At 36.7% G+C, this 27,112-nt stretch overlaps 1 protein-coding gene across 5 annotated transcripts in view; it reads right to left on the reverse strand.

Annotated features, from left to right (window-relative positions):
- Positions 1–27,112, reverse strand: part of LINGO2 (leucine rich repeat and Ig domain containing 2) — a 462,402-nt gene that overhangs the window by 142,634 nt on the left and 292,656 nt on the right. For 2 of the 5 annotated variants that reach the window (XM_015849935.2, XM_015849936.2), the window contains exons 5-6: positions 11,921–11,963; positions 6,664–6,819 (exon numbers count right to left, since the gene is read on the reverse strand). In XM_015849935.2, coding sequence (XP_015705421.1) covers positions 6,664–6,705 — 42 coding nt within the window. In that variant the 5' untranslated portion in view covers positions 6,706–6,819; positions 11,921–11,963. Of the gene's footprint in view, positions 1–3,155; positions 6,820–11,920; positions 12,511–27,112 lie in introns of those variants that run through there. The other 3 variants (XR_004305522.1, XM_032441226.1, XM_015849934.2) reach the window with 3 other exon arrangements.

Genomic DNA, 27,112 nt, shown 5'->3' on the forward strand with positions numbered 1-27,112 from the left:
AGAAAAGTAGATGTGAAACATTCTGACGCTACCTGGTTTCAGCTTGAAGCATCTATAAAATATCTCAAAATGCAAACAGTTCAATTCAGTGCTATTTTTCAACATACTTGTTATGCAACATACGGTAGATTTAATTTCCACATTCACAATTAAGAAGGGTGCTTAATAATGTTTACTACCCATATGGAAAACAAACAAACAAAAGATAAAGAGGTGGTGCAGGAAAAAAACTACCTCAGTTTATAAAAAGCTTAAAATGTCAAAATGTAGTTTCACATCTCGTAGCAACATTCGCCAGAATTCTGTAACTTATTGATTACCTATAACAATCCCTTTTCCTGTGTAAAGCAAGCTGTCACAGAAGAGACAAGAATGATTCTGAGCTGCTCACGAACCAGGACAATACAATATGCCATCTGGTTAATAATAGATATAACTCAAAAGAATGCTCAAAACCTTAGATACTGTAGCAGCATTTAGTGATGAAGAGTTAATACATGAAGATTCACTTAGTAATTCTGCATGCTTTGCATTCACAGGGAATCTCAGTGAATGGGCATTACTTGTATGGATTTCAGATCAGGCCTGTACATTCAACACTATGCTCACAGAGGCTGCAAACTGCAAAGAGGATTCAAGACCAGGTCTTCTATTGCTCCACTTAATGGTCTTCATACACATTTTCACATTTTCAGTGAGAGCTGTACTCACTTTCTATGAAGAGTTCTTCTTCACTGTTCAGACCAGGATTTGTCCAGTATCTTTAAAAGCACTTCTAATCAGCCTGCATCACTACAGTAACAAAAGCATGGGAGCAGGAATAGCCAGTGACAACTGCAGAGCTCCTCAAGTACAGTTCTTAGAAAGGCTAGAAATGAGGACTGAACCTGTGCTTTTCTCTGAATCTGTAGGTTTAATTAAAGCATTTACACTGCAGTAGAATTACTATTAATGTTATTTCTGCTTTTCCTGGTGGAGAAAGTTATTCTCAAATGCATACCCTCCAGAATACAGCAGAATTTGCTGCAATATACATGCCATTCCAGTTATCAAGCTACAGTGGTTGAAAAGGATACTTTAAAGGACATTTCATGGTATAGCTATGTATTAAAAGTTTTTCCTTCTTCCTTCCTCTACTTTCTGTCCTTTCTAGGGGGAGGAAGAAAGGACAGACTATTTAACTGACTTGGACAGCTCATTCAAAGCTGCTAAAATATATGACTTGAAATGCTTTTGTAGAGACTTCTTAAAACACATATTATTTATTTGACAGAAAATGAGATATTGAGCACATCTTGTTTAGGAGCTTTATATAAAGTTGAAGCTTATCTGAGTGTACACTGTTAAATAAATTTTCTTTTCCAATCTGTAAAAATCTATCCTTAGCTAGAGAAGCCCCATCAAATTGCATCACACTAACAATAGTGCCTCAGTTGTTCATTGCTGTCTCATCACAGAATGAAGCTCTTGTGTTCTGAGAAGCGTGCAAGCATGTGTTGCTTTTACAATGTCACAACAGGTCAGACAGTAAGAGGAGAAAAGCAAACACTCATAAAAGTTAAACTGTAAAACCATGAAATTGTAAAGACAGAAAGTTCAAAGTGCCATTTGATTTTGATAAAATCCCCAGACAATCAGATTACCACCTGAATCTCTTTTATGTACATAAATGTCCTTGAAAAGGAGAGGACACTTCTAAAATGTGCCTATAGTGGGACTGAAATCTCATCCAAACAAGAGGACCTGAGAAAAAGAATAAATAGGAAGAGACTTTCATGTAGATTTATATTTATCTGTACAAATTGCATAATAGCAAAATACCTGGTACTACAAGGAATAAGCCTAATCATTGGCACTGCTTATATAAATGCATGCTCTTCTAACATTACTGTTGTGTATCCTTCTGTGAAGTGATGTTTACATTCGGAGAGTTTTTAGATTTTCAAGAACACCTGAAATAAATTTAAAAGATTCTCAGATTCAATTCATAGATTGTAAAGTCTGGCTACATTCTTTCAGCTATGCATTTATTTTTGGCTTCTTTTCTTGGTCAGCTGAACTTGCTAGAGAGTTGAAATTTAATGATTGATAAGGGTATAAAATGAGGTTAAAACCAAGAGATAAAAGCCATGTAAGAGAAATAAAGTTTGGAAGAAGCTACTTCGTTTTTAATTGAAACATAAATTTGAGGAACAGGATTATGAGATTTCATTTCAAAAAACACGTATGGGAATGAGTTTTAAGAGTCACAGGCACTGGATATTGACCGACTCTGGGTTGATATGTCACACCCTGCAAGGATGTGTTTAAGTAAGAGTAGAGTGGTTCCAAGGGGACGATAATCTGCAAGTCAAAGAAAAGTGAGTTACATTTTACATTGTTCTCTATAAGGCAAACACTATTTTATTCACCTCTGTGCATATGAATAGATGATGCTGATGAAGCTCTCTGATATTTGCATTTTCCTATCCATCTGTTTGGTGGGTTGTCTGGTAGAGGAGGACAGAACTGTCTTTCCAGCTTTCTGACTGTGTCAGAGTAGCACCATCATCTGCCCATATGACACTTGAATTGGTCCACAGCACACTACAGCCAGGCACAACTGGTGGGAGGGGACAGTTTGTATAGGTGAAGTTTAGAGGTGCTTCCTGCCTTTCTGGTCCACAATAAACAGTGGAGAGATATAAGCAGATTTCTTAAATCCATGCTTTGTTTCCTCCAACTGTGGAGGCCTTCCTTACACTTTCACTTATAAACTTAATGGAACTTTAATAAAAGTATGCCACAGTTCATTTGCACACGTTATAAGTTACCAGAAGTAGCAAGTTCTTTCAAATAACTGAAATGTGGAAGAGAAGGAAAGAGGAAGAAATCATCTTCTGTGTTCCAGAGAGCCACTAAGATCAACAGAGCTTTTGCACAGCATTTACATAAAAACATGTACATGGCACTGAAACAAGCTACCCAGAGATGTGGTGGAGGTCCCGTCCCAGGAGACCCTCAATGTCACGCTGGAGGTGGCTATGAGCAACCTGATGTCACTCTAGATGTCCCTGTTCATTGCAGGGAAGTTGGACAAGGTGGCCTTAAAGGGTCATCTTCCAATTTAAAGGATTCTGTGACTATGAAAAACAGTGCTTTCTTTTTCTTGGTGGTCCAGTGAAGGCACTTGCCCAGATTTAATCAGATTTTCCCTATCAGAGTCTAAAAACAGCCCAGTAAAATGAATCACTTGGCCTTAGAAGGAAAGAGAAAATGATATGCAGAAGTATGTTTTATTGCAAAAAACCACCATCAGCCTTATTTAACTTCAGATACCTGAAGATGGGCCTTAGTAACTTAGTATTACAATAAAAAACAATTAAACTGCAATATATTTTATTTTCATATTGTTAGTCTTCTGATTCCTGAGGTTCAATCCTTTACATACCTTCTTTTACCACAGCAGATTACAGAATATTTTAGACATAAATGAATTTTATATTTGTACATATTTACATGGTTCTGGAACCTTGTCTTACAAGAAGACACTATTCTTCAAATGAAGTCAAGAAATGCTACGTAATAGAAACATTAAAGTATATAAACTTCAAATGAAGGAAGAAGTGGTAGGAGGAATAAGTCAAAGGGAAACCAGTTTTTTTTGTAGGAAAAATGGTCTGCAATCTAAGTTTCAAAATATATTCAGGTGAGACTCAGAAAATCACAAAGGGATCATAAACTTGATCATCTTATCCCTGTACTCCCAGAAAGGTTGACTTCATACTGCCTGTACACTAATTTGAACAGCTCCAGAGTGACTTGGAGTTATCAAGCAGCTGCCCCGCCAGTAATAATGCTAAAGGAAGAACATGGTACTATTATCATTCACTTAAAGCTTCCAGATCTAAAATACATATTTATCTTCAAGTCCTTCCCAAAAGCACAGTGTCTTTAGCTATTTTGCATGCCACAGTTAGGTATCCAATGTGTAGTCTATGCAAAGCTTTCACAATATGAAAGAACTCATTGCCTTTAGGAAAGATTTTCATTTTTATTTAAAATCCATGAAATATTAAGAGTCCGCCACATACATTAGTACTGTATCTATCTAAATTTCTATTACTCAGGAACTTCAGAAAGTATACACAGCATTTTGAAAGAAAAGCATTTCTGACCTAGGATTGGAGCTGTCATTTTGATATCTATACAACCAAAGCCTAAAAACAACATAGAAACTTCTGGACAGAAATTTCTGGCTGCCTCTCAGATACTAGCAGGTAATGCTATTAAATCAAAATTAAACTATAAAAAAATAAGAAATCCCCACAAATCAGTAAAAAAATGATACCTCACTTTAACTCTTTCAGGAGTTAATGTAAGCCTCTGAGAACAGTTTCTCATGCAGTGAGAAAAATCTCTCATAAAAATATCAGAGTTGTGCAGTAGGTGGCTATGGTTGTCCCAGTTCTCCCTCCTGCCCCTAAAAAAAGCACTGGGCCTTCATAGGATAACAAGTGCATGCAGCTATCATGAAGAGGTAGTTGAGGGAGAACAGGAAGATCTCATTTTTGCAGATGATGAGTTACAGACAGCAGAAATCTTCTACAACTGAATAAAAATGCATTATTTTGTGAAAGGCAAGATAAGGCCATCATGTTTCTTTTGCCTCATGTTACACACACTGCATACCCTCAATGCTTGTTAAGTATAACTGACAGTATTATTAATGTTGACTTCTTTTTCTAACTGACCCTTAAATTAAATGATTAAATTTATCGGTTTTTAAATGGATAAAAGTCAGAGGCTTGAGGAGATTAAGATGACCTTAGCACAAAAGATCCCAATTCAAAAGTGACTCACTCCAACTTTACATGATTAACATAAGGATAAAGCTACCATGAGAAACACTGGCATATGAGAAGCATGTTTTACCAGGCTATGGGTTTCCGTGGGAAATAAACTTCAGACTAAAAAGAAAAAACATTGTAAGATGTCATTTTAAAGAAATGTTTTTTTCTATCACTTAACATCGACATTAAATTTTCCTAATTCTGTACCTCTAAATTGAGCTGCAACACGGTGTTTTCACAACAGCCAAATTATTGTAGTCATTGGCCCACTCCTTCTTCCTTTTTCTGTTCTGAGTCCGAATCACTACATTGGCAGGGATATTTAAAACAAACCTAGTCCTGAAATAACTTGTTTCTAAGTCAGAAGACAATTCAGATGCAGTGCTACACCATTAAGAACAACAACAAAAACTCACTTGTTCCACCTTTTACAGTAATTCTGTTGCAAATATTTTTCATATATAGACAAAATTGTAGTTTATCTGTGGTATAGATGCAGATAGCAGCTGACCTGTATCTGAATGTTCTGCATAACCAGAAGCATGGGAAATGAAATTTAAAGGTAACTTTTCTGATCTACAGTTTGGCTTTCATCAATGAGGACATGCCTGGAAGTCGTGTTGTCAAGCTCACATGATAGACTGCTATCTGAACACTGCTTTTTCACCCAAGTGAAAAAGCTTTTTCTTTTTCACCCAAGTGACATATTTGTATGGTTTTCACATTGATGCAAGCGTATGCACCCACATCTACTCACATCTACACACCCAAGGCAGTTTTGCATATAGTCTTGGTAAATTGCTCTTTACCAGCACAAACAGGAAAACATGAATATCATATCAGTCATAAGCACAAAGACTACATACCAACAAAAAGAGTCTCCAATGACAGCGAGTTCTTCATCAAAATGCCATATTGCTGCATAATGAATATCTAACATTTTCACTTAAAAAGAGAAAAGCTACAGCAACATTCCGAAAAAAATAAAAAACAAAACTGTTCACCTTCTATTCCATGTTTCCTGAAACTCCAAATGAAGTCAGACAGGAAGGGTGTATTTTGGTAATGTTTGAATGTATCCATAACAAATTGCTTTATGCTAAACGAATCGGTTGCTACAGATTGCTCTAAGGAATGAGATAAATTATTTAGAGTCCAAAACAGGAGTCTTATCCGGAAATGAAAATGAATTCTCAGGATCTAATAATAAAACAAAACACAAATCTAAAACAACCTTGAAATAAACATGCCATCAGGCCCACACTTCATACAGGTAGCAATATTTTAATATAAGAAGGTGCACAGTAGGCGTTAAATTTCTGTGCTTGCCTAATTTTTCACATTTCTTCCATTCTCTTCATACTGGTTCAGCTCCAGTTAGTGTAGCAACGATTCTTCTTATTAACAGGTAATAAGGGAAAATGAATGTCTTCTTTTGCCAAAAGCAATTTGCTGCACAAAATAAACAGCTGCCCTGAACTGAAGTTTGAGGTTCTTTGCATTTGAGCTCGTGGAATACAGATATTTTTTAGCTGTTAGAACTGTGCAAATGCTCTTTAATAGTAGGTAATAAGGTGCTTAAAATAAAACCAGTGTTCTTTGTGTTTCTGTTTTGTTTGAGGAACATGACTAAACTTTTATTTTAACCTGGTCTTTAACATACTGCTCTTTCAGAGTAGCAAATTTATGTTCCAAGATGCAGCTACTACTCTGAGATGGCAATTAGGAGGATATCCAGTTTGAAAGAACTTGATAGATGATTCTATAAACAGCTGTAATTGAAATAAGCCTCTAAGCAGACAATACATAAACAAGATTTAAATAGCCTTACCTGTTTACTGCTTTTAAAAGTCCAGCCTTTACTCTCTACCATGAAAAGTTTTTAGTAACTGGGTGGTCAAAATAGAGTACTTGATCATGATAATCCCAACCTGTCATGGACAACAGCATCTCTCACGACACCACATTCAAAATGCTTGAAACGAACCTGTAAGACACAGATATTCTTTTATTTTAATTGAAAAATAACCAACCATGTCCTAGTACAAGAAGCCATGTGAACTTAATCAGTTAATACATTATAAACAAGTGTGTGCAAGGCCGTATTACCTGGTAAATGTCAAAACCACATACTGCAAACTCATATTCCAGATAAACAATTTTTGCTAAGTATATGCAATGTGTCGTCTTACTGACTCATTAAAACTGTCAGGATTAATAAATTGTTTCTATCTTAAAAAAAAATAAAACTACTTCTTACATAAACCTGCAAGTCCCCTCTCATATGAATTGGTCAGTTGAGCAGAGGAGGCAGGTGACTGGCATGGCTGAAAAAGGGCCTGTTGGCCAAACTGAATGAAAAGAAGGAAATGCATAAGAAGTGGAAGCAGAGACATATTGCCAGGGACACTGGCATCAGGAAAGACACTGGGATCAAGAAGAGAAGGAGAAGAGGAGGCTCAGGGGAGACTTTATTGCTCTATATAACTTCCTGAAGGGAGGTTGTAGTGAGCTGGGGGTTGGCCTCTTCTCTCGTGTAATCAGTGATAGAACTAGAGGGAATGGTTTGAAGCTGAGGCAGGGGAGATTCAGGCTGGACATTAGGAAGTATTACTTTTTGGAAAGGGTGGTGAGGCACTGGAATGCACTGCCCAGGGAGGTGTTGGAGTCACCGACCATGGGGGTGTTCAAGAAATGTTTGGATGTTGTGTTGAGGGATATGATTTAACTGGGAAGTATTGGTGATGGTTGGACTGGATGATCTAGATCTTTTCCAACCTTGATAATTCTGTGATTCTGTGAAGAAACACAAAGTGCAGACTGAACTGAACCTGGTGAGGGATGTGAAAAGTAACATTTGCAGGTACACCACTTAGAACAGTTAGGCCAAGGAGAGTGAATGTCCTCTAATAAACAACAAGTGAGAACCTGGCAACTTCAGACACAGAGAAGGCTGAGGCACTCAACAAATTCTTTGCCTCAGTCTTCAGTGGCTTCCCACATCTTTCCAAATCTGTGAGCCTCTAGATGTGAGGAAAGTCCCTTCCAGATGAATCTAGGCACAGTGAAAAAAGTGTGTGGAACAAACTTTGAATGTCAACTGAATATTTGGCACTGAGATTTTAATAGAGCTTCTTCATTCAGTTCATGCATGCTGATCAGCCACTGATTGATGTAGAAGCCTCCACAATGAGAAGAACTGAATTCTAGTGTGACAGAGGAAGGAACACACTAAAATGCTACAGAGCAAATCTGTTATCAAACTAAAATACAAAATACAATGGGAAAGGTACTTTTTCTTTATCAATCACTCCATAATCACATCTCTAAGCAAGAAAACCTCCTAGAAATGTGGTATCACAGATTCACAAAGGAGCCGAGCTAAAAAAGTACAGCTTTCGTAAGTACTTTCCGGAATGACAACAGAATTACAACAACTTAATACAGCAATTATTCAATTGTATTAATTGATAATTATCACAGAGTGTCTAAGATTGTGTATGGCTGAGGTTAGACACTCAACAAATTCCTCCAAATTTTAGTTTTACAGTGTGATGAGAGCAGTCGGCTAAGGCATGGAAATCTGTCTTGCAGATTTTAATACATCAGGATTTCTATAACTAAAATGAGACACTTTGATCTTTAATGCCACTGAGAAAAATGGAAAGTAATAGGATCAAAAGATAAACTGTCTGGACAGAGGTCAAGAATTCCATAAACTAGAAATTGTTAATAACGTAGGCAGAAGACATTCCTGACACAGAGTAAGAGAAACTGTGCTTAAACTGGGGACATTTGGGTTACAAAGAAGAAAAGTATTGCCTAAACTTGGAGCGGACAAAGAAGAAAGGGAGAGTACCTAACCAATGAAGCATACTTGTTTCTAAATAAAAGTGATGGAGGAGCAGGCAAATGTCCTGGAAATGCACTAACCTAAGAGCATGTTGTTTGCAGTGATGAAAGAAGATCATCTGTTAGCTCAGGACAGCATATACCAAGATTCCTCCTTCAAGATGCTTGAAAGCCTCCATTCATCCCATGAGTGTGAAAGTACAGCAAAATCAGATTAAGGATGGGTGGGATGGATACATGGGACAGTGCTTTAGAAGCATTCTACTTCTAGTGAAAGAGACAAATGATATGAAGCAGACTGTGTAGAAAGCAATCATTGGGACAAAAAACTTTACAGAATTTAAGTATGAAAAGTCAAATGAATGGCAACAAACATGGGTTTGTATATTCTTTTATGAAGAAATCAGCTCCAAAGATAGAGTAGAAAAAGTGATGTGAAAAAAAGGTGTTTGATAACCTCCTCTGACCCTGTTTTATGGTGCAGATCACCATGAAAACCAACAGACAGCAAAAAATAACCAAAACTGTCTTCAACAGGAATAAAAGAGAAGGTGAGTCTTATAAGAAACCTAATTTTTGGCTGCTTCTGTGTGGAGCCTGCAGTTGGGCTGTCCTGGTGATCATTATAAGTCCTTCCAAGTTGGGAAATTCTGTGGTTCTGTGATTTGAAGATGGTGGGGTGGATTAGTATACATGTGGGGTCAGTAGGATGTTTCCATGAGTGTTCAGCCATAAAGAAGATGGAGTAAATTCTTCTCAGAAGAGCCCAGTGACAAGCAGTACCCACAAACTGAAATTCTGTCTGAGCACAAGAAGACACTCTTACTGTTAGGGTGGTTGTACACTGGATCAGGTTGTTCAGAAAGACTGTAGAGTCTCCATCCTTGGTGCTTTTCAGAACCTGACTGTATACAATCCTGAGCAGCTAGCTGTAGCTGATCCTGCTTTCAGCAGAAGCATTCAACTACACCATCCCCAGAGGTACCTGACGTTCTCAAACATTTTGTGATTCTGTGAAATTGTATGAAATGGCTGAAAGAATGAAAAAAATACGAACAACTTTTGGTTACTTCACATTACCTTGAGACAAATCAGTGTGATCTGTTTTGTAATTGCATACTGTTTTATAGCAGTAGAAGAAAGCTTATTTTGCCTCTGCTCTCTGCCAAGGCAGTGTTTTTAGTGCAATAATATTAGCTGTGACTTTTGAAGTCACAGACATTCAGCAAAACTGGCATTTAAAAGAAGAATCTGCAGAAGAACATGCCACTACATCTAAAACCCCCTGAACCCTATTTAAGTAGACAAGTTTAATATTTAACATCAATTTCATTCTCTGCCTGTTCATTTCTACCATCTCTGCAGCTCAGTCTTAAAGTGAACTGAGGTAATAACACCGGAGAGGCAGTAAAGTTGAAGTCTGGAAAATACTTTAAAAAGCACAGTGCTTTTTAAATACCAAATACCTAAAAGTGTGCTACCTGATGGGCAGTAGTAAAGTCAAACAAGCAAGGCATGCACAACAAGCCTACACCTTCTGTTGGATTTCCACCGTCATGAAAGTGAAATTCATTAATGAACTGGTTACACTGAGAGGCTTTATGGCACTACTGGTGACAGTAGTCTGCCCTGTCTGTGCTTCTCTGGAGCTTTGACAGTGTGATGGCCTGAAATCCAGTTCAGTTTTGAGAATTACACTTGCTCATTTCTGTTTGAGCATTTTGCCAGGTTTCTTAAGAAAGAAAATGAGGGATATACAGTACTGGCTTTTGGATGGTTAGGGTGATGTATGGGGAGATATTCATTGCTTCTTTTTTATTATATTTAAATATTATTATATTTTTTCAGTAGTATTAATGGAAAAGTAGAACAGTACACTAAGAAGTTCTTGTTATACTACCTTACATAAATGCATAAGACATTATCTGACCCAAGGGTTTGCCATTTAAACCAAGAGGATGGGCAAAGGATGGAGAAAGAGCCATGTCAGAGAGAACACAGATGTAATGAATGCATTCTGATGTCTTGTTTTAAATGTTGGTGCTGGGTTTTCAGTTATTTCAGTGAGGTTTAGAAACAAGTGATTCTGGAGAGAGCAACAAAATAAAGTTAAGAAGCTCAGGAACAGTCCACGAGAACTTACAGAATAGGAAGCAGTGTGATGGTGCTATCTGAATCTCACTTTGTTTGGCTAACCTTCTGAAGATAGAATGTAGGGACAAACAAAATTCAGTGCTGCACTGATACAGATTTAGTGGTGGTTGTAGTATATGTGCCTTCACAGACTGCTTTCTAATATCTGATGCAAAGGTTACAGGCTACAAGTACCAAGAGCTTCAAGAGCATCATTTGCACGGAAGGAGGGAGGTCTTTGCCAATGAATCTAGTGTGGGCTGGGCAGAGCAAAGGCTTCTTCTTTAAGGCCCTGAAGAGAGGAAGAGCATGAACAAACTGCTGCGTAACAGGGAAATATAATAAACACTGAGAATTCTGCAGAGTAGTTTTCTAGCTGCATCACTGTGGCTTTCTAACCTCTCAGAGCTCTCACAGAGCACAAGAAACCACAAACACATATGGAGAACCCCATCAGCCAAGCAGTAAAAATAGACATGATTTCTGGTTTCAAAAATTTCTGCATTTCTATTTACTATCTATTTCATGCATCATTAAAATTCCACCTCTTCACTTTTTTAAAAAAATATTTATTTTATTTTATTTTATTTTATTTTATTTTTATTTTATTATTATTATTATTATTTTCTCAGAAGTCCTGAAGCTACAGATGCATTTTATATTAAAAATGAAAGCAGAAGTTCTAAGAAGAGATCCATACTGGGAGTTCTGGAACACATTCTGTCAGAACTTAATGTCCAAATAAGAAAGGTTTAATAACATTTTTAAAGGATTGTCTTGCATCTTTCTTTAATTTTCAGGCCTAACAGTGGAAGCCACAAAACAGAATAAAACATACCAGCCAAGTAATCAGTCAACCTGTTCCACCCAGTTAAAAGATGTGAAATATGTGACCTGAGATCAACTTGACCTGAGGTCAACTCAAATAACATAATACACAACTTGACTCTTCCATGCAGAATAAAATATATATATATATATCTATAATTGGCAAACATACAACATGAAGGCAACTCGTTTTTAGCCTTCTTTCAATATAACTGTAAACAGCAACATAAGATGCATTTAGATAAATTCTATTACTGAAAGTATAAATAACTTACCTTAAGACTTAATGTGTTAATGTCCTGGAGTTGATCACTGCACCTTTGAAAATAAAATCCACCTATTAAAATTTCTACTACTAATTTAGCTAAGCACAAAACCTCCTGCAATTTAAAATCCTTTACTTTGCATAGACAGGCTGCAGGCATGAGAGGTTTTTCAGTACCAAGCATCATGCTCATTTCTGACTTAGAGCTACCGTCATGATGTGAGTGCAATTTGTTCAATCCCTCAGTACCTCTTTTGAAGTTTCCAAGAAGGAAGTCCATTGTAATATATGTTCCTGCCCATCTCTTCTCCCCAACCTGGATTTCAGCTCATTTTGTATTATGAAGTCTGGCAAGAAATCTTTCTAAAGTGACCATTTTTATGAAGCGGGAATCAACAGTATTTCGTACTCCCTCTGCAGCACTGGTTACTGCGGCAGCAGTTAACCAACACTGTTCAAAAATAATACCAATCTCACAGATGACAGAAAATAACATACCTAGCTCTAACCTCTTACTCAGCCTTTTTTTTTTTTTTTTTTGGATGAAGGGGAATATAACAGCTGGATTTCTCCTGGTTTGCCAGTGCTTGTGTCAGCAAATTGGACAAAGCACTGGAAAAACTCTCTTTCTTTCTTTCTTTTCTTTCTTTCTTTCTTTCTTTCTTTCTTTCTTTCTTTCTTTCTTTCTTTCTTTCTTTCTTTCTTTCTTTCTTTCTTTCTTTCTTTCTTTCTTTCCTTTCCTCTTTTTCCTTCCTTCCTCCTTTTCCTTCCTTCCTTCCCTTCCTTCCCTTCCTTCCGTCCTTCCTCCTTCCTCTCCTTCCTTGCCTTCCTGTCCGTGCCTTCCTTCCTTCCTTCTTCCTTCCTTCCTTCCTTCCTTCTTCTTCCTTCCTTCCTTCCTTCCTTCCTTCCTTCCTTCCTTCCTTTCCTTCCTTCCTTCCTTCCTTCCTTCCTTCCTTCCTTCCTTCCTTCTTCCTTCTTCCTTCCTTTCCTTCTTTCCTTCCTTCCTTCCTTCCTTCCTTTTTCCTTCCTTCCCTTCCTTCCTTCCTTCCTTCCTTCCTTCCTTCCTTTCTTTCTCTCTTTTTCTCTCTCTTTCTTTTCTTTCTTTCTTTCTTTCTTTCTTTCTTTCTTTCTTTCTTTCTTTCTTTCTTTCTTTCTTTCTTTCTTTCTTTCTTTCTTTCTTTCTTTTTTTTCTTTTGCAAAAGAACACATTGATGAGCCTCTTCCATTTTAATTTCTGTCATTTGCACATTTTCTATGAATGACACTGTGATTCTCTCATGCTTTATCATGGAAGAATGCCTGAAGTAGATCCTTTGCTTCTCTGCGTCTAGAGTGATTTCAGGAAAGCAATTTACAGTGTCTGATGATCCTGCCCCTTGAGTTCAATACATCAAAGTCCTCTTGTTAAATCGGCAATTCTGTCCTGTTTTTGAAAGACTGCGAAGAAGCAGCTTACTCCTGTGCCATCCCTGGGTCACATGCCATGCACACACACACACGTCTCCTATTTTCAAATACTAACTGAAAATACTTATTTACTTTTCAGACCTCTGAGAACTTCTTAATTCATGAAACTGCAGACTTGCTGCATCCAATTTCATGTTAGTATGAAATTACCTATCATCCTTGAAATATGAGAGCGCAGCAGCCCAGATACTATACAGTAACTCTGCTACTGAGCTTGCTTTATTATAATACAAATAGAACAACTATCATACTCATCTTAATTTCACAGGTTTAATTCCTTCATAGTAAAATGCACAGCTTATGAGGATCATCCAAGATATTTCTGTCAGGTTCACTTCACTAGAACACTTCTGTAGGAAATATCACAATGATGCAAGAATAAAAGTAATCTGTTACTTTTAAAAGCTGTTACTTTGTTGGCTTATTTTCACCAATTTGACTACTAGCTCCTTCATGGGAGGGCCAAAAGACATCCCAAAAGCCATGCACTCTGAATCTGGTTATACATAAGTTATTTGCAAATTTGTACCATATGTAATTTAAGATTTATCTTCCCTAAAATTCCATATCCTACCTTATCCTAACTATTAGGTTTCTAATGCAAAAGTAGATCATACATCTGTGTCTCAGAAAAAGATATGAGTTCTGATTTTCAGTATGGCAAAACCTTTTTTTCCTTAAGTATATGCTTGCATGTACTCAACAGCACAAGAAGATCTATTTCAAGACAACACAAGTTCTGACAACCTCAACTATGTTAACTGCGACAAAAAAGTACATAGGACAACTTTTTCTGTAGGATGAGGTTTTTGAAATGTCATGAAAATTATGTTTAGAAAAACATAAGAGCAAGATTTGATAATTTCATTGAATCAGATTAAAAGTTAATCAGAAACAAATGCAGTAATGTTAGGGAATAATGAAATATATACGTCTGTCTGCCACCTTGTAAAAAGAAGACTTAGTATATCATGTCAGGCTTCTTCCAGTCCTGTTCACATTACAGATTTCTTAATTTATGCCTATATTCCCAAACAGGTGTACAGCAAGTCTTTTGTCTTCTCTTTTTCCTCTCAGGATAACTTCTCTCAGTTCAGTATACTATCAACAAAATGTTTGTCAAAAGTTCAGAACAAACCTTGCAACTGTTTTAGAATCTCAATCTCATTGCACCTCATGCAAAAAAATAAATATATATATAATGATTATCACTGACTTAAGAATTGGCTTAAGAACCAATACCTCCTAGGCTCCTATTACCTTATTTTGACAATAAAGGATTTCTTTGTTATACGATCACATCACTGTTAGTGCTTTGTTATACAGTAATCACAGATGCAAAGGTATCTGACAACATTCTGTGACGACTGCATAACATTTCACAAAGATACATCCCTAATTCAAATTTGTTACATGAGTTTTTACTATTTGAATATATATACATCCAGAAGAAACTTTCAAGAAGACAGTTAACAACATTAAGATTCAGTATGCAAAGTTCACAGGGAGTTAAACATGACATTTCAAAGGATCATGGAATCATAGGGTGGTTTGGTTCAGAAAGGACCCTTAATGATCACAGCATTCACCCCTGCCATGGGCAGGCACGCTATCCACCGATCAGGTTGTTCAAAAGCCCTGCCTGCAGTGGGCATGGATTTATTTCACCCCAAGTTATAACGTGGTACTATCTTTTCTTTGATGAAGGAATCATTAAGGTTGGAAGAGATCACTAAAATCATCCAGCTTAACCAAGCTAATGATGCAGCTCTAGCTTGTTTGGGGCAACCTGCAGGTCTCTGCTGGGATGTTCTGTGAATATTTATTAATCATTTTGGATTAAATTGTCTGGTAGAAGAACAGAGTATTATGTATACTGGAGTAGTCCTATTTTGTGTACTAGAAGGATCGTATGAATTTCATTCAACATAATCTATAAACCCTGTTTTCTCCTTTGAAAACAATGGAGAATCACCCAGCCAGAAAGAATCAGTTGGGTGATTTATAAAAATAAATTTCCTTAACTGTAAACAATTAGCAATGCAATAGTGAAGGCACAGTTCTCACAATAACAAAGGCATAATTACTGAGCTTGTTCTGTGGCTGATGAAGAAAGATTCTGAAAGGAAATTTAATCACTGATTTCTTATCATGTATTTAGATGCCAAACAAGATCGCATAATTACAGCTGAATGAATTTCTGTCCTCAGATTATATATAAGCATGCCTAGTGTGCTGATTATAAAAGCAAGAAAAACTAGAATCATGTGTTTTTATTTCGTGGAGTAATAATGGGCATTCACTGCTAGCATGCAAAGGGAGGTACATTCTTACAGCCATAGGAAGAAGGAATTAATTTATCCCCAAAGATTTACTCAGCATCCACAGGGAAATTTTGCAGGAAGTTCAAGTATGCACTGCCAGAGTCCTTTGTCAGGAATTACCTTCATCACAGCCACAAAAGGAATGCATTCCTGGCAGGAACATAACCAAAACATCTCTATCCTGATCACCGCTTTCTGTGTGTTCCTGCTTTAAACAGCACTGGATTCTCATTTTTCTCTACCCATACAACAGCCTCCACCACCTTTACATTCTTAGTGGCTTAGACTCATTCTTCATTGACTACTACATCTCAGATTTCTTAGGATCTTTGAAGTGATACTGTCATTATCTGCAGATATCTGTTTACTGACATGAGCTTGAGAACAATGCCACTAACATGTAACTATGGAAGAGAACAAGAAAAATGATGCATTCATTTATCACCTTAAAATACTCTTTTTCCAAGCAACTTGACTAGACTAAGTCTCTGGTACATTACAGATGGATTTCTACTATGGTAATTAACAGCATTAATATAGAAAAGCCAAGACCTGCATTAATGAAGGCAGCTTTGTATTTAAATCAAGATAATGAACCTTAAAAAGAAATATGGAAAAAGCATCAGTAATATTAGCAAATAAAATGGAGCCCATGAGACCCAGGTATATTGCTGTGAACTATTACAGGAAGTTCTTAAAACACAAACTGGAATTTCACTTGGTTTTACTGAAAAAAGACGCTGTGTTCCTGTCAGAACCACAGAAGAATAAAGTAGCAAAAGGGGAATACCCTGATGTCTCTTGTGCTGCCCATATTCTGCAAAGTGTAACTGCTTTAGCAAGTTGCGCCAGCTCTCCTGCTTGTCTATGTAGGCAGAGCTGTGTGTTTCAAGAACCTGATGGCAATGGGTGCAGGGAGCACAAGGGCCATGCAGGAAGGATGGAGGTGCCCTTACAGACTAGCGATTTGCCCTTCTAGCTCTTCATTAAAAGAATCCCAGAGCTCCCAGCAAAGCCTGAGAGGGGAAGGCTTTATGTGTGAAGGAGCTTTTCTGCCATTCTGCTCTCAGTGTCACATTCTGTTTTGACTTTTAAGTAAAACAAAAAGCAAGACAGTCTCTGGAGATTTTTCATCTTGCCATATTGCGGACAACACAGGATCACTGTGAACGACACCTGCTATTAAGCCTTTGTCATACACTACTTGGCTCAAACAAACAAACAAACAAACAAAAAAACACCCTAACAATAACAAAAATGAGAAGAAGTATGTGTGTGTTATTTGATGTTGTAAGTTACAACAGTTCCCTACTGTACTTCAGTTTACACCTTCTGCTAAGATCTCACAGCAGACCAGTTTAAACTGTTCAGAAAGAAGTGACTATACTCACTTCCCCATCCTCACAAGCTTCTCCCCATCTGCATTACTTGCAATAGGCAACGACCAGCTCCTGAGTGACTGGTGGATGAGTCAAATGTGCTATGAATGTTGCAAGCAAAAAGACTGCCACAGCTATCCAGGTGCTCTCTGGGGCAGATACTCCTGTTATTTACTAATTGTCATCATTTGAGAGTTAAGGCTTCTGATTGATTTGGGGAGAATTTAGCAATTTTTTTCTCCACACCTTCTATCAGAAACATATCCTGTTTAGATACATTCTAACGCAGAGCTGCACAGACACCAACACATATTTTGAGATTGCAGCCACCATTGAGTTTGCCTGTGATAGAACTGTTCAGTAAGTCTGTTTCTCCCCACACAAGTGGAAGACAAAAACAAATAAACAAAAATCCCTGATGGATACGATGCACCTGGCTTGAGAGTTATTAAAACAGGAGAAAATGCCCTCCAGCAGTCGGTTATGAGAACAACTGTTTTGGCAGTGTTTATCAGTGTGCAGCAGGACTAATGTTCTAGTCCTCCCTCCCCAAGTACACAAAAAGCAATTACATGAACAATAACTGCTGTTCTCATGTTTTCTGGAAGCTGTATTCACTGAAAACAGCTTAGAAAGACCTAAGTTTCAAATTCTTCTCCCAGGAAAGGGCTCAACTATTGGATGAAAGGCTTGTCAGCCTGCCTTTCTTCAGGGCTGGGACAAACAGGCATTACAAGCAGTCATTAGCAAAGTCTATTAGGGAATAACGACTACATTCAACAACAATTGAATGAGGTTTGGTAGTTTGCTCTTCATTCCACTTCAGAATGTTTTTCTTTTTTTTTTTTTTACTTCTTATTTTTTCCTGAAAGTCTGTATTGAGCAGCAACTTGGAGTTCTGCCCATCAATCAGTAGACTGATAGCTGGTGTGATCGCCTCTGTGCACACAGTTCAAAATAGTCTGACTCCACATAGATTAGCTGAGTCATTCAGACCAGTCTTTCCACCTCTGATCCATCCGAATCAATAACGAGGCATGTTTGGAATATGGACTACTCAGTACAGTTGGATTAATTCTAATATAGCTGATGAAGGAACAAGAATAGCAGTTTTAACAGCCTTTTTCCTCAGAGGGTACAAGTAAGGTGCCTCTGCTGACGGTAATTTAGAGTAGCTGAAATTGCAGCTAAGACTTTTAATGTGAATTACAGTGAGGACAGATAAATAAAAGGAATAATCATTTCTTGTCCTGAGACATCCTCACAAATGCATACCTTTTTCCTGATGTTTTGTATGTCTATCTGCACACACTCTATTAATTTGCAAGAAACACACACACAAGCATTTTACTTTGGGGAGAAAGACGATATGAAATTATATGTTGTTTGGAAATACTGCAGCAGGCAAACCGAGCTAAAATCAGGCACAAAGTTATTTTTATTTACTGCCTTCATTGAATGTTTAATATTATAGCATCCTTGCAGGAAATAAGCCATTTTACAATCAATACATTATACTGAGTGCAGAACCAAAATCTGAGAATTGCTGCATATGAATCTCAGCTATTTCTTCCCACAGAACTCAGATAAAAACACATTTTCCTTCACACAACATCATATTAATAGCATAGATTGCCTTGCTGAGCTCCTGAGAGTCTCTTCTGTGACATAGCATTAGGTTCCCATGGGGGGAAGAAATCCCACTTAACTCTTAGTTATTCTCCTGTTGAGGAAGACTTGAGGCAGGCAGGGGCATTTAAAAATGAATGTGGGAAGCAGAGGTCATTCTAAATGGGCATATTTTGTCTAGTTTAGAAAGAGGAGCTGATCAGATAACTGCCTTTTGTATTTGATCCTCAGAAGGGATCAAAAGGGAGCTCTTAAGATGGACTTGTAAGAGAGACCAAATGTCCTTCACCAGGGGTAGCCATGCCATTAATTTGAATCCCAGGTAACTTAAATTCGGATTCATGTCCTCTCTGACCCAACTCCAAATTGAATAGATTGTAAACATATGTAAGAATCAGATTCATCTGGTGCAGGATTTTGCACCTCACCTTGTTGAACAGGAAACAAATACATCATTATAATATAAAAATTCTGCCTGCAATAGCAACACACTGATAATAAGCCTAAATAACCCGACTGAAGCTGTCTGTTTCTGTCATTATATGTCTTGAGATGAATAACAGCTTGGCATGAACAATTTAGGACAACTACAAAAAGCAGAAAACCACATTTAAACTTGCTCACACAGATAAACACAAAATTCAGGAGATTCAAAATGAAAAGCTGAATATGCAAAAGCATTTAGTCCCCTGAAAGCACTCCTGCTTGGACAAAATGAACTGCTTGCTTATTAGAAATGAGTTTTCAACACACTCATCAACAAAAGTATGAGATTACTAGAAATGACATAAAACTACCGTCATGTTTGGAAGCAATTCAGTGAATTATCTGCTGCTTTCACGAAGATAGCAAGCAATGGACAAAAAAAAAATAAGAACATAAAGAAGGCATCCAAAAAAGGTGAATAAAATCAGTCTTGAAACAACCATAAATCACAAATATCTCAAGATTTTAGTTTTAAAGAAAAGCTGTCAGTAAACAGTGTGGACAGTAATGTACTCAAAGCAATAATCAATCTCAGTTCATTGCTATCTGCATCTAAAAAGGCATTATGAATGACTTCTAAGACACTTAGAAGAGAAGCATTTACTTTCTAATGGAAGTAATGACAGCTGCTATTATTATCTGGCATTACTAGAAAATAATAATAATTATTAAAAAATATCCACTTAATTAAAATCACTGAACAGAGTTATTGTTAAGCATTCTCTCTCTGGAATGCTCATCTCCCTTTTTAAGGGTCACGGTATTCATAATTACTTTAGAAAGTAACTGCATATCATGGGATTTCCAAAGAAAACATACATATTCTTCAGGAGTCATGGATCAGAAATATATACACATAATAGTATTTCTTTGCATTTTTAAAGGGAGATAAATATATTCTAACATGACACTATAACTCTATAAAAATTTTACCTTGCAAATACTATCTCTACTGATATAGAGCCAAACAACAGATTAAGTTCACACTTATGCCCGAAGCCCAAGACTACAAGGCTGTTCAAATACTGGTATCATATAAAATATAATCTCTGATTTTAAGAGAAACTTCATAACTATCTGACATTGCTGCAATTTTGTTAGAATGTTTAGAAGAAGAGACTAGCAGATACACTCATTGTCAACATATTCCTATTACATGCAGCCACTATTGCTTTAAACATACCTTAAAAATCTGTGAGAAATGATAAGAGAATATTTTTACAAGTTGCAAGAAGCCTCTTCAATTTTTTCTGCATAATCTGCTTTTACTGCAAGGCCTTCGCTAAAACAACGAAAAACTAAAACAGAACAGTGGTTCCCTTCCTCAGTTCCCATCCTGCCTCCCATTTGTGGCAGCAGAAACTACTGATGCTCTGAGTGTGCATGCATGGCACCTCTTGTTCAATTGTTGGTGAATATGAATGGGGCACCCAAAACTGTTTGCCTCAGTGATATATGAAATTCATTTAAAAGACTTCTTTGAAGCCAGTGGCTTAAAACAGCCATTCAAACTATTTTGAGGAAGAAAGAACTTGAAAGCTGTTGAATATGTATTATACTTTTTAATGGGTTGATAATGACTACTGTTTGCCAGTTACCTCTGTTATTATTAATAATGTGGAAGTTTTAAAGAAGTAAGGAATGTCTGCCTTCTGATAACCATCAGCAAGCATGGAAGTCTGAAATAAAATGATTTGGGAGCCCTCTCTGAAGGCAAAGGCTATAACATGAAGGTGGCATCAGCAAAAGTGAAAGCTATCTAGCACTGAGTCCTTCTTTTACAGATAGTACAGAAAAGCTGACATCTCATTTATGCAACTGTACATGGTTCTCAAGGAAATTGATAAAAGTAAGGAGGATTTATAAATGTATTTAAGTGGAAAACAGAAAAGAAAGAGAAGTGTTGGAGGACACTTCACAAAAATGAGCATAAAATCAAAAAATTGACTGCATGTCTATTTTCTTTCCTTGATTGTTACAGAAGAGATTGACATTGGCTAATAAACCAAAGAAGCTGTGCTTAGAGAGTTTTTGTTCACGTCATTCCTCTCTTTGTAAAGAGAAAATTCTACTAGATTCTTCAAATGAAGATAAATAATCACAGTTTGCTTTTGTAACAGATAAAAGGGGAAAGCAGCAATTAATTATTTTATTTCTAATTTATTCATCTCGCTTGATTTTCATTTTAAATGTATTTTTAAAATGCCATGTTGAAATCTCCCAGCATTCAGACTACCTCCTTTATGAGACATCAAAAAGTTGCTTATTGTTTGTCATGGACTGTGATTACACAAGATTTCTCACACCGATATTCAATAAAAAATCAAAACTCTGTTAAATCAGTGCCATCTATGGAAAATAGAGGCTTATCAGATTCATAATTAGTATAGTTTATTTGAATAGAATTAGCCCATATAAATTATAGAAGCATCAGCACGCGGTAGACTAGTTAATAAGTCCACACTAGGTGGTTTATGTGTTTAGCTGATTTGATGCATGCTTCAACAGCTCTGAAAGTACAGTTTATAGTACATGAAGAAAACTGAATGATCATATTACAAAATGACAACTATTGTATTGGCCATCATGTATCATGCTGAAGAAGGGGAAATTACAGTTACAGTTACAGCCACAAATTGCAATTAAAAAGAAAAAAGAAAAAAAGAAAAAATAAACAACAACAAAAAAAAAGAAGTAAAGTCCATGGACATGGTTTAGTATACACTGGCTTATTTGAGATGTTCCACACAGGAATAATGTGCTGTCAGAGGTTATTCTACAGATTATCATTATTTCTTTTTGTAACAATTTATACAACACATGAAAATAACTCAAGGTGATTGTGTTTCCTATTCAACCTTCCGTGCACTGGAAATGTCTCAAGAACAACAATTTTCAACAAGGAGAAAATTACAAATATGTAATTTGCTGAATGACAGCCACTATGTCCAGGTATTTTTATATTATCTCCATGGAAATAGAGGAAAAAGTCAGTATTTATTAGGGAAAAGAGAGAGGGGGCAGACAGAATTTGAAATTGTTCTCTTTAACCCTACATACATTAAATCCTATGATAATTAGCCTTGCTTTTCCACTCCTGTAGTCCTCAGCTTTTTCCTTCTGCTGTTTTTCTTCTGCCTGTCCCCATCCTTCCTCACCCTGACTAGGCCAGTGCAGGCTTAGATAGACCACAAAAATAGATGAAATGGAAACAAATAATACTCTATGTTAATAAGGCTCCCAAGACACTAGGTGACTATGAAAGTATATGTTAAGCAAACTATGATGAAACAAAGAGAACATATTGTTTTTCCCTTAAAATATTCTAACTCTCCTCTACTATTAGTCATCAGATGTTCTGCTTGAAGTACCTCGATTCACAAATATTCTCAAAGCTAAGGCTCTGGATCTGGGGACATCAATAAGCATAGAAACCAAAACTGAGCTGCTGTCATGCCTTTCTTCAGCACCCGGAGAAGGGGATATCAGTTGTAAGCATAATTGGAAGTCTTATTTTTGAATAAGCAGTTAAGTGCTTGCTTGGCTCCAAATGATTTTGATTTGCTTTTAAGTGCACTCATAAGTGTCCCCAAATAGGAGAGATTCACTAAACTGGGGTGCACAAGAATCGCAGTGCTGACATTGATAATAAATGCAAAGAAAGGAAAAGGTTCCTTGAAGTAAGTGTCTCACTTTGTCTTGGTTAAAATAACACAGGTAATAGCATGACATGACAGCAGTTAGGAGGAGAAACACATTAAAGATGAGGAGGATTTTGGATACTATGGTAACAGAGGCCTGACAGCTATCTAGGGTAAGAAAACAATAAAGAAATATTGGCTGAAAGAAATGAAAACAGTCATATGATACAATTTAGAATGATTTAAAAAAAAAAAGAAAGTCTAGTGCCAAACACACTACAAACACTTCAAAGGCACTTCATACGTAATTCCACTGGCATTTTAGCCATATATATTATATAGCCATAAATACCTTATTTACATAAGGCTGCATACAATGTAAAGTTAAAATATAAGGGTATACAATCTTTATCCATATAGCCTTCTTTTTACTCCAAACCTGTTCTTGTCTACCATTCTTATTCTTCACTTCTGCCAGATGGCCACTAAATTCAACACAGTGTGTCAAGCATGAGAATGTGGGAGCAGACCAGGAAGGAAGCAAGAAGGAAAGAGACACTTCGCCTGGGTCAGTCAGCCCACTTGGGTAAAAAATATCCATTGGAAACTCTGCAGCCTCTTTTTTATCTGTTATGATTGCCTATGGAAGAGCAGTAAGCTCTTTAGGATACAGGTTGTTTCATGAAGGATTATAGCTATTGTATATGTCTGATTCTAGAAGTGCCACACTCATCTCTCCTGAAAGAATAAAAATCTTCCTCTAGTCTCTTGAGGAAAGAATAGTGTTCAGCACTACCCACTGCTTTAATTCAACTGCTTTTTAACACAAGCTTCCATTCAAATTACAGTAACCCTGTTTTCATTTAGATGGATAGACAGACAGGTAAATAATAAAGGTTTCTCTATGAACTAACAGAAATACAGAAGGCCTGCAGAAAACATGCAGAATAGGAAACAAACTGAATATCAGTACAGCATAAACATAGCAGTGAAGTAATCTTCTGCCTTAAAAACATATTAGTTAGTTATTCTTCAAAAGACTGAAGGAGAAAGTAGAGGGAGAGGAGAGGAGAGGAGAGGAGAGGAGAGGAGAGGAGAGGAGAGGAGAGAGAGGAGAGGAGAGGAGAGGAGAGGAAGAGGGAGGAGCGAGGAGGAGAGGAGAGGAGAGGAGAGGAGAGGAGAGGAGAGGAGAGACAGAAAGTGAAAAGTGAGGAAAATGGCTTGGATCCTGAATACTTTGCACATGTTTGCTTTTGAAATTCTATTAATCTGCAAGGCAGCATTTATAGTTAACTGCAGGCTTCATATGAACATCAAAACACCTCAGGTAAGTGGTTTCTGGTGGCTTAAAGTGCTGTGAGTATTCAGTTTTGCCTATTTTCCTACTTGTTTTAATTTAGTCTTATATAATGGAAAAACACTCTACAAAACTTATTCGTACAGATGAGAAGTTTTATTAACTTGAGTTGAAATTGTTATGATATCTGAACAAGAGGAAAGGAATAGAGATTGCACTCTCAGTTGGTTAGAAGTGGTGCATTACAGTCATAAATCTTGTCTTTGATTACATCTGAATAATAAAATGGAAGGCAGCCCAAGCATTTGGAACAATCAAATTCAAGGATACCATGCGTTTCAGAAAAACATTCGTACTGAAGACCTTCCTCTCTTCTCACAAAGAGCCTTTAGAAATTTGGTCCCTAGAGCTTCCTTTTTTATTGGAATAAGAAGTTGGCAGAAAACTTGCACATCAGTTTACCTTTGCTTTTTGTTCACAGGGAGTAGTCGTACTTTGACTCCACAGATGATTTCATGTGTCCTTAATTTAACAAGTTTATGCACATATCTGCGGAATTGATTATTACTTCCTTAGTGAGATCAAAAGGAACATGTCAACAATGTATTTTTAAAAGTCACTCATTTGTAAAGCCCATATATGTATATACATATATATATTTGCACCTATGTATAACAGAAACTACCTTTATGTATGGTGAGGATGGATGCCATGTAGTGAGTACTAAACTATGCCTTCAGAACAGTGTTGTGATTTGTACTGCAAACAAGATAAATCAGTGCACTTCCTATACCTTCCAGCCTACACAGCAAAGGATTTAAGTAGCTCTGTCTCTTTAAAGGGAATGTAACACTTTGTAAGATCAGGCTGGTGAGGAAGAATCTGTGCCTACATTCTGATCTTTCTGGAAAACTGAATGTCCTATATAGAAAAAAAAGAGGTAAGAAGAATCATGCCTGAGACTATTTTGAGGCAGGGACTCAATTCCACTTGCCAAGCATTAAGGCAGAGGGTTATTTTCCAGTCTATCTGCACAGCTGCATGAGAAATAGGTAGAAAGTAGTCCTCAGAGCACTGGCTTATGAGACTGCTGCAATTAAGGATGATTTGGCTGTCTTCGTGCTCTGCTCAACTGTGCATTAACTGACATCAGACCGGGAGCAGGAAGGACAACATTAAGCATCTTCACAGCACTGCTGACATGGATTATGAAATGCCAAGGATTTTAAGGACAGGGAAGTTAACAGTTCTGGACAATATAAAGGCAGGCTATTGCTCCATTTCAGGGAAAGTCAGTTCTATTTCCATTATCATTAACACAGCTGGGAGATGCTTCACTGGATGATAAAAAGAATTGACAACTATTCAATAGGAGCAAGTACGCAAAAGAGATGCACTGAAGTCTGAATTAGTCTGAGTCCCTCTTCATTTAGGTGATTTTCTACTCAAGAGTAAAAGAAGTATTTTTCTACTTCAATCAATGCCCTAATTGAGGAGTTCTCTACTATTTTTTCTTATAATTGGGTTTTGTTTGTTTTGGAGCAATACAAAATATGGCTGTATTGCCACATAAACAGTTATTAGAGCATCTTGGTTGCATTTTATAATTTACTAGGTGAGGTCATCTAGTAAACAGACACACTTTTTACTGTGGAATATAAAAATTACCTTCTCAGGCCGCATTCTTGTTATGCTGCCTAGTAGCTTCAGGAGGGCCAAATAATTTAATTGTGCCAGTAAGACATTCAAATAACCAGATTTTCCCACTAATGTGATCTCACTGTGACTTTTTAACATTAACTGATGTCAACAGTAGCTGATATACACCAGCATCAATTTGATGTACAATCTGGAACTACTGCCTAAGGATACAGGAAATAAGACATTTTTGTGCTTATTTTCAGAGAAATAATGAACAAAGTGAAAAAACATTAACTAGAACGATGGGAAAATGTTACCTAGTATGGTCTAACCAGAATAAAATAAGTTTAAGAGATGTCAGTTATTATTCAGTGAGATAAAGGAGATGGGCAAAATCATGAAGAAAGCTGTATGTGTTTGTTAATTTGTTCTACAGTAGAAGGTAATTCACAGCTGAAGACAATTCTCTACCACACCTCTGTTTTCTGACTAGTAATTCTTATTAACGACCACCATTACTTATTATTATATTTAATTAATGAAATAGTAGTCAGCAATCTCCTTCATCTTTGGCTCAGAGGTTACTTTAGCTGCAGAATGCATAGAAAAAGAGAGGGCTGCAAAAAAAAAAAAAAGAGAAATTTTCTTCCAATTCTGAAAACATAGTAAGGAGCATAGTTAATTTTGACTGGAGAACCAAATACTAGAATTATCAATAGTCCAAGTATTATAGGATGCAGTACTTGAGACAGTACCAAAAAGCTTGAATAAATTTAAGTCCTCATTCAATTGTGCAGCATCTGCAAAATTCTTGAAATTTCAAGGAATAGTATTTTGAAATACATTGGTTTTGTTTTTTTTAAAGTTCTTGATTTTGAAGTAAGCTCCTTGTTGCTCCTGAACTTACTCCATCAACACCAGGAAAGAACTGCAGAAAACCAGGATCTTCAATGGAAAAAAAATAAATCAAATGCATGAAGGCACAAACAATACCAAGTTATCCAGGGAGACAATTTATCTTGATTCCAGTTTACCTCAAATGAATGAAAAAGGGCATTATCTGTTCACTTACACCTAAACTTCATTCTTTCATTTTCCATATTCTTATTTAGTATTCTGTACTTCATTGCCTGAAGGAAAAAACCCCTTTATGGTCAGAAGAGATGCTGAAATTCAAATTGAGGTATTAATCATAGACTACCCTATAACAGAAACTTAAATAGAGTACAGCACACATAAATAAAATAAGGGTTTCCAGGTTAGTGTTCATTAACAACACAGAAAAAAAAAAAAGGCAAAGTTTTTTGTCAAGACTGATTCCAATTGCTAAATAAGATT

The sequence above is a fragment of the Coturnix japonica genome, chromosome Z, assembly GCF_001577835.2.
Source record: "Coturnix japonica isolate 7356 chromosome Z, Coturnix japonica 2.1, whole genome shotgun sequence".
NCBI classification, from domain to species: domain Eukaryota; kingdom Metazoa; phylum Chordata; class Aves; order Galliformes; family Phasianidae; genus Coturnix; species Coturnix japonica.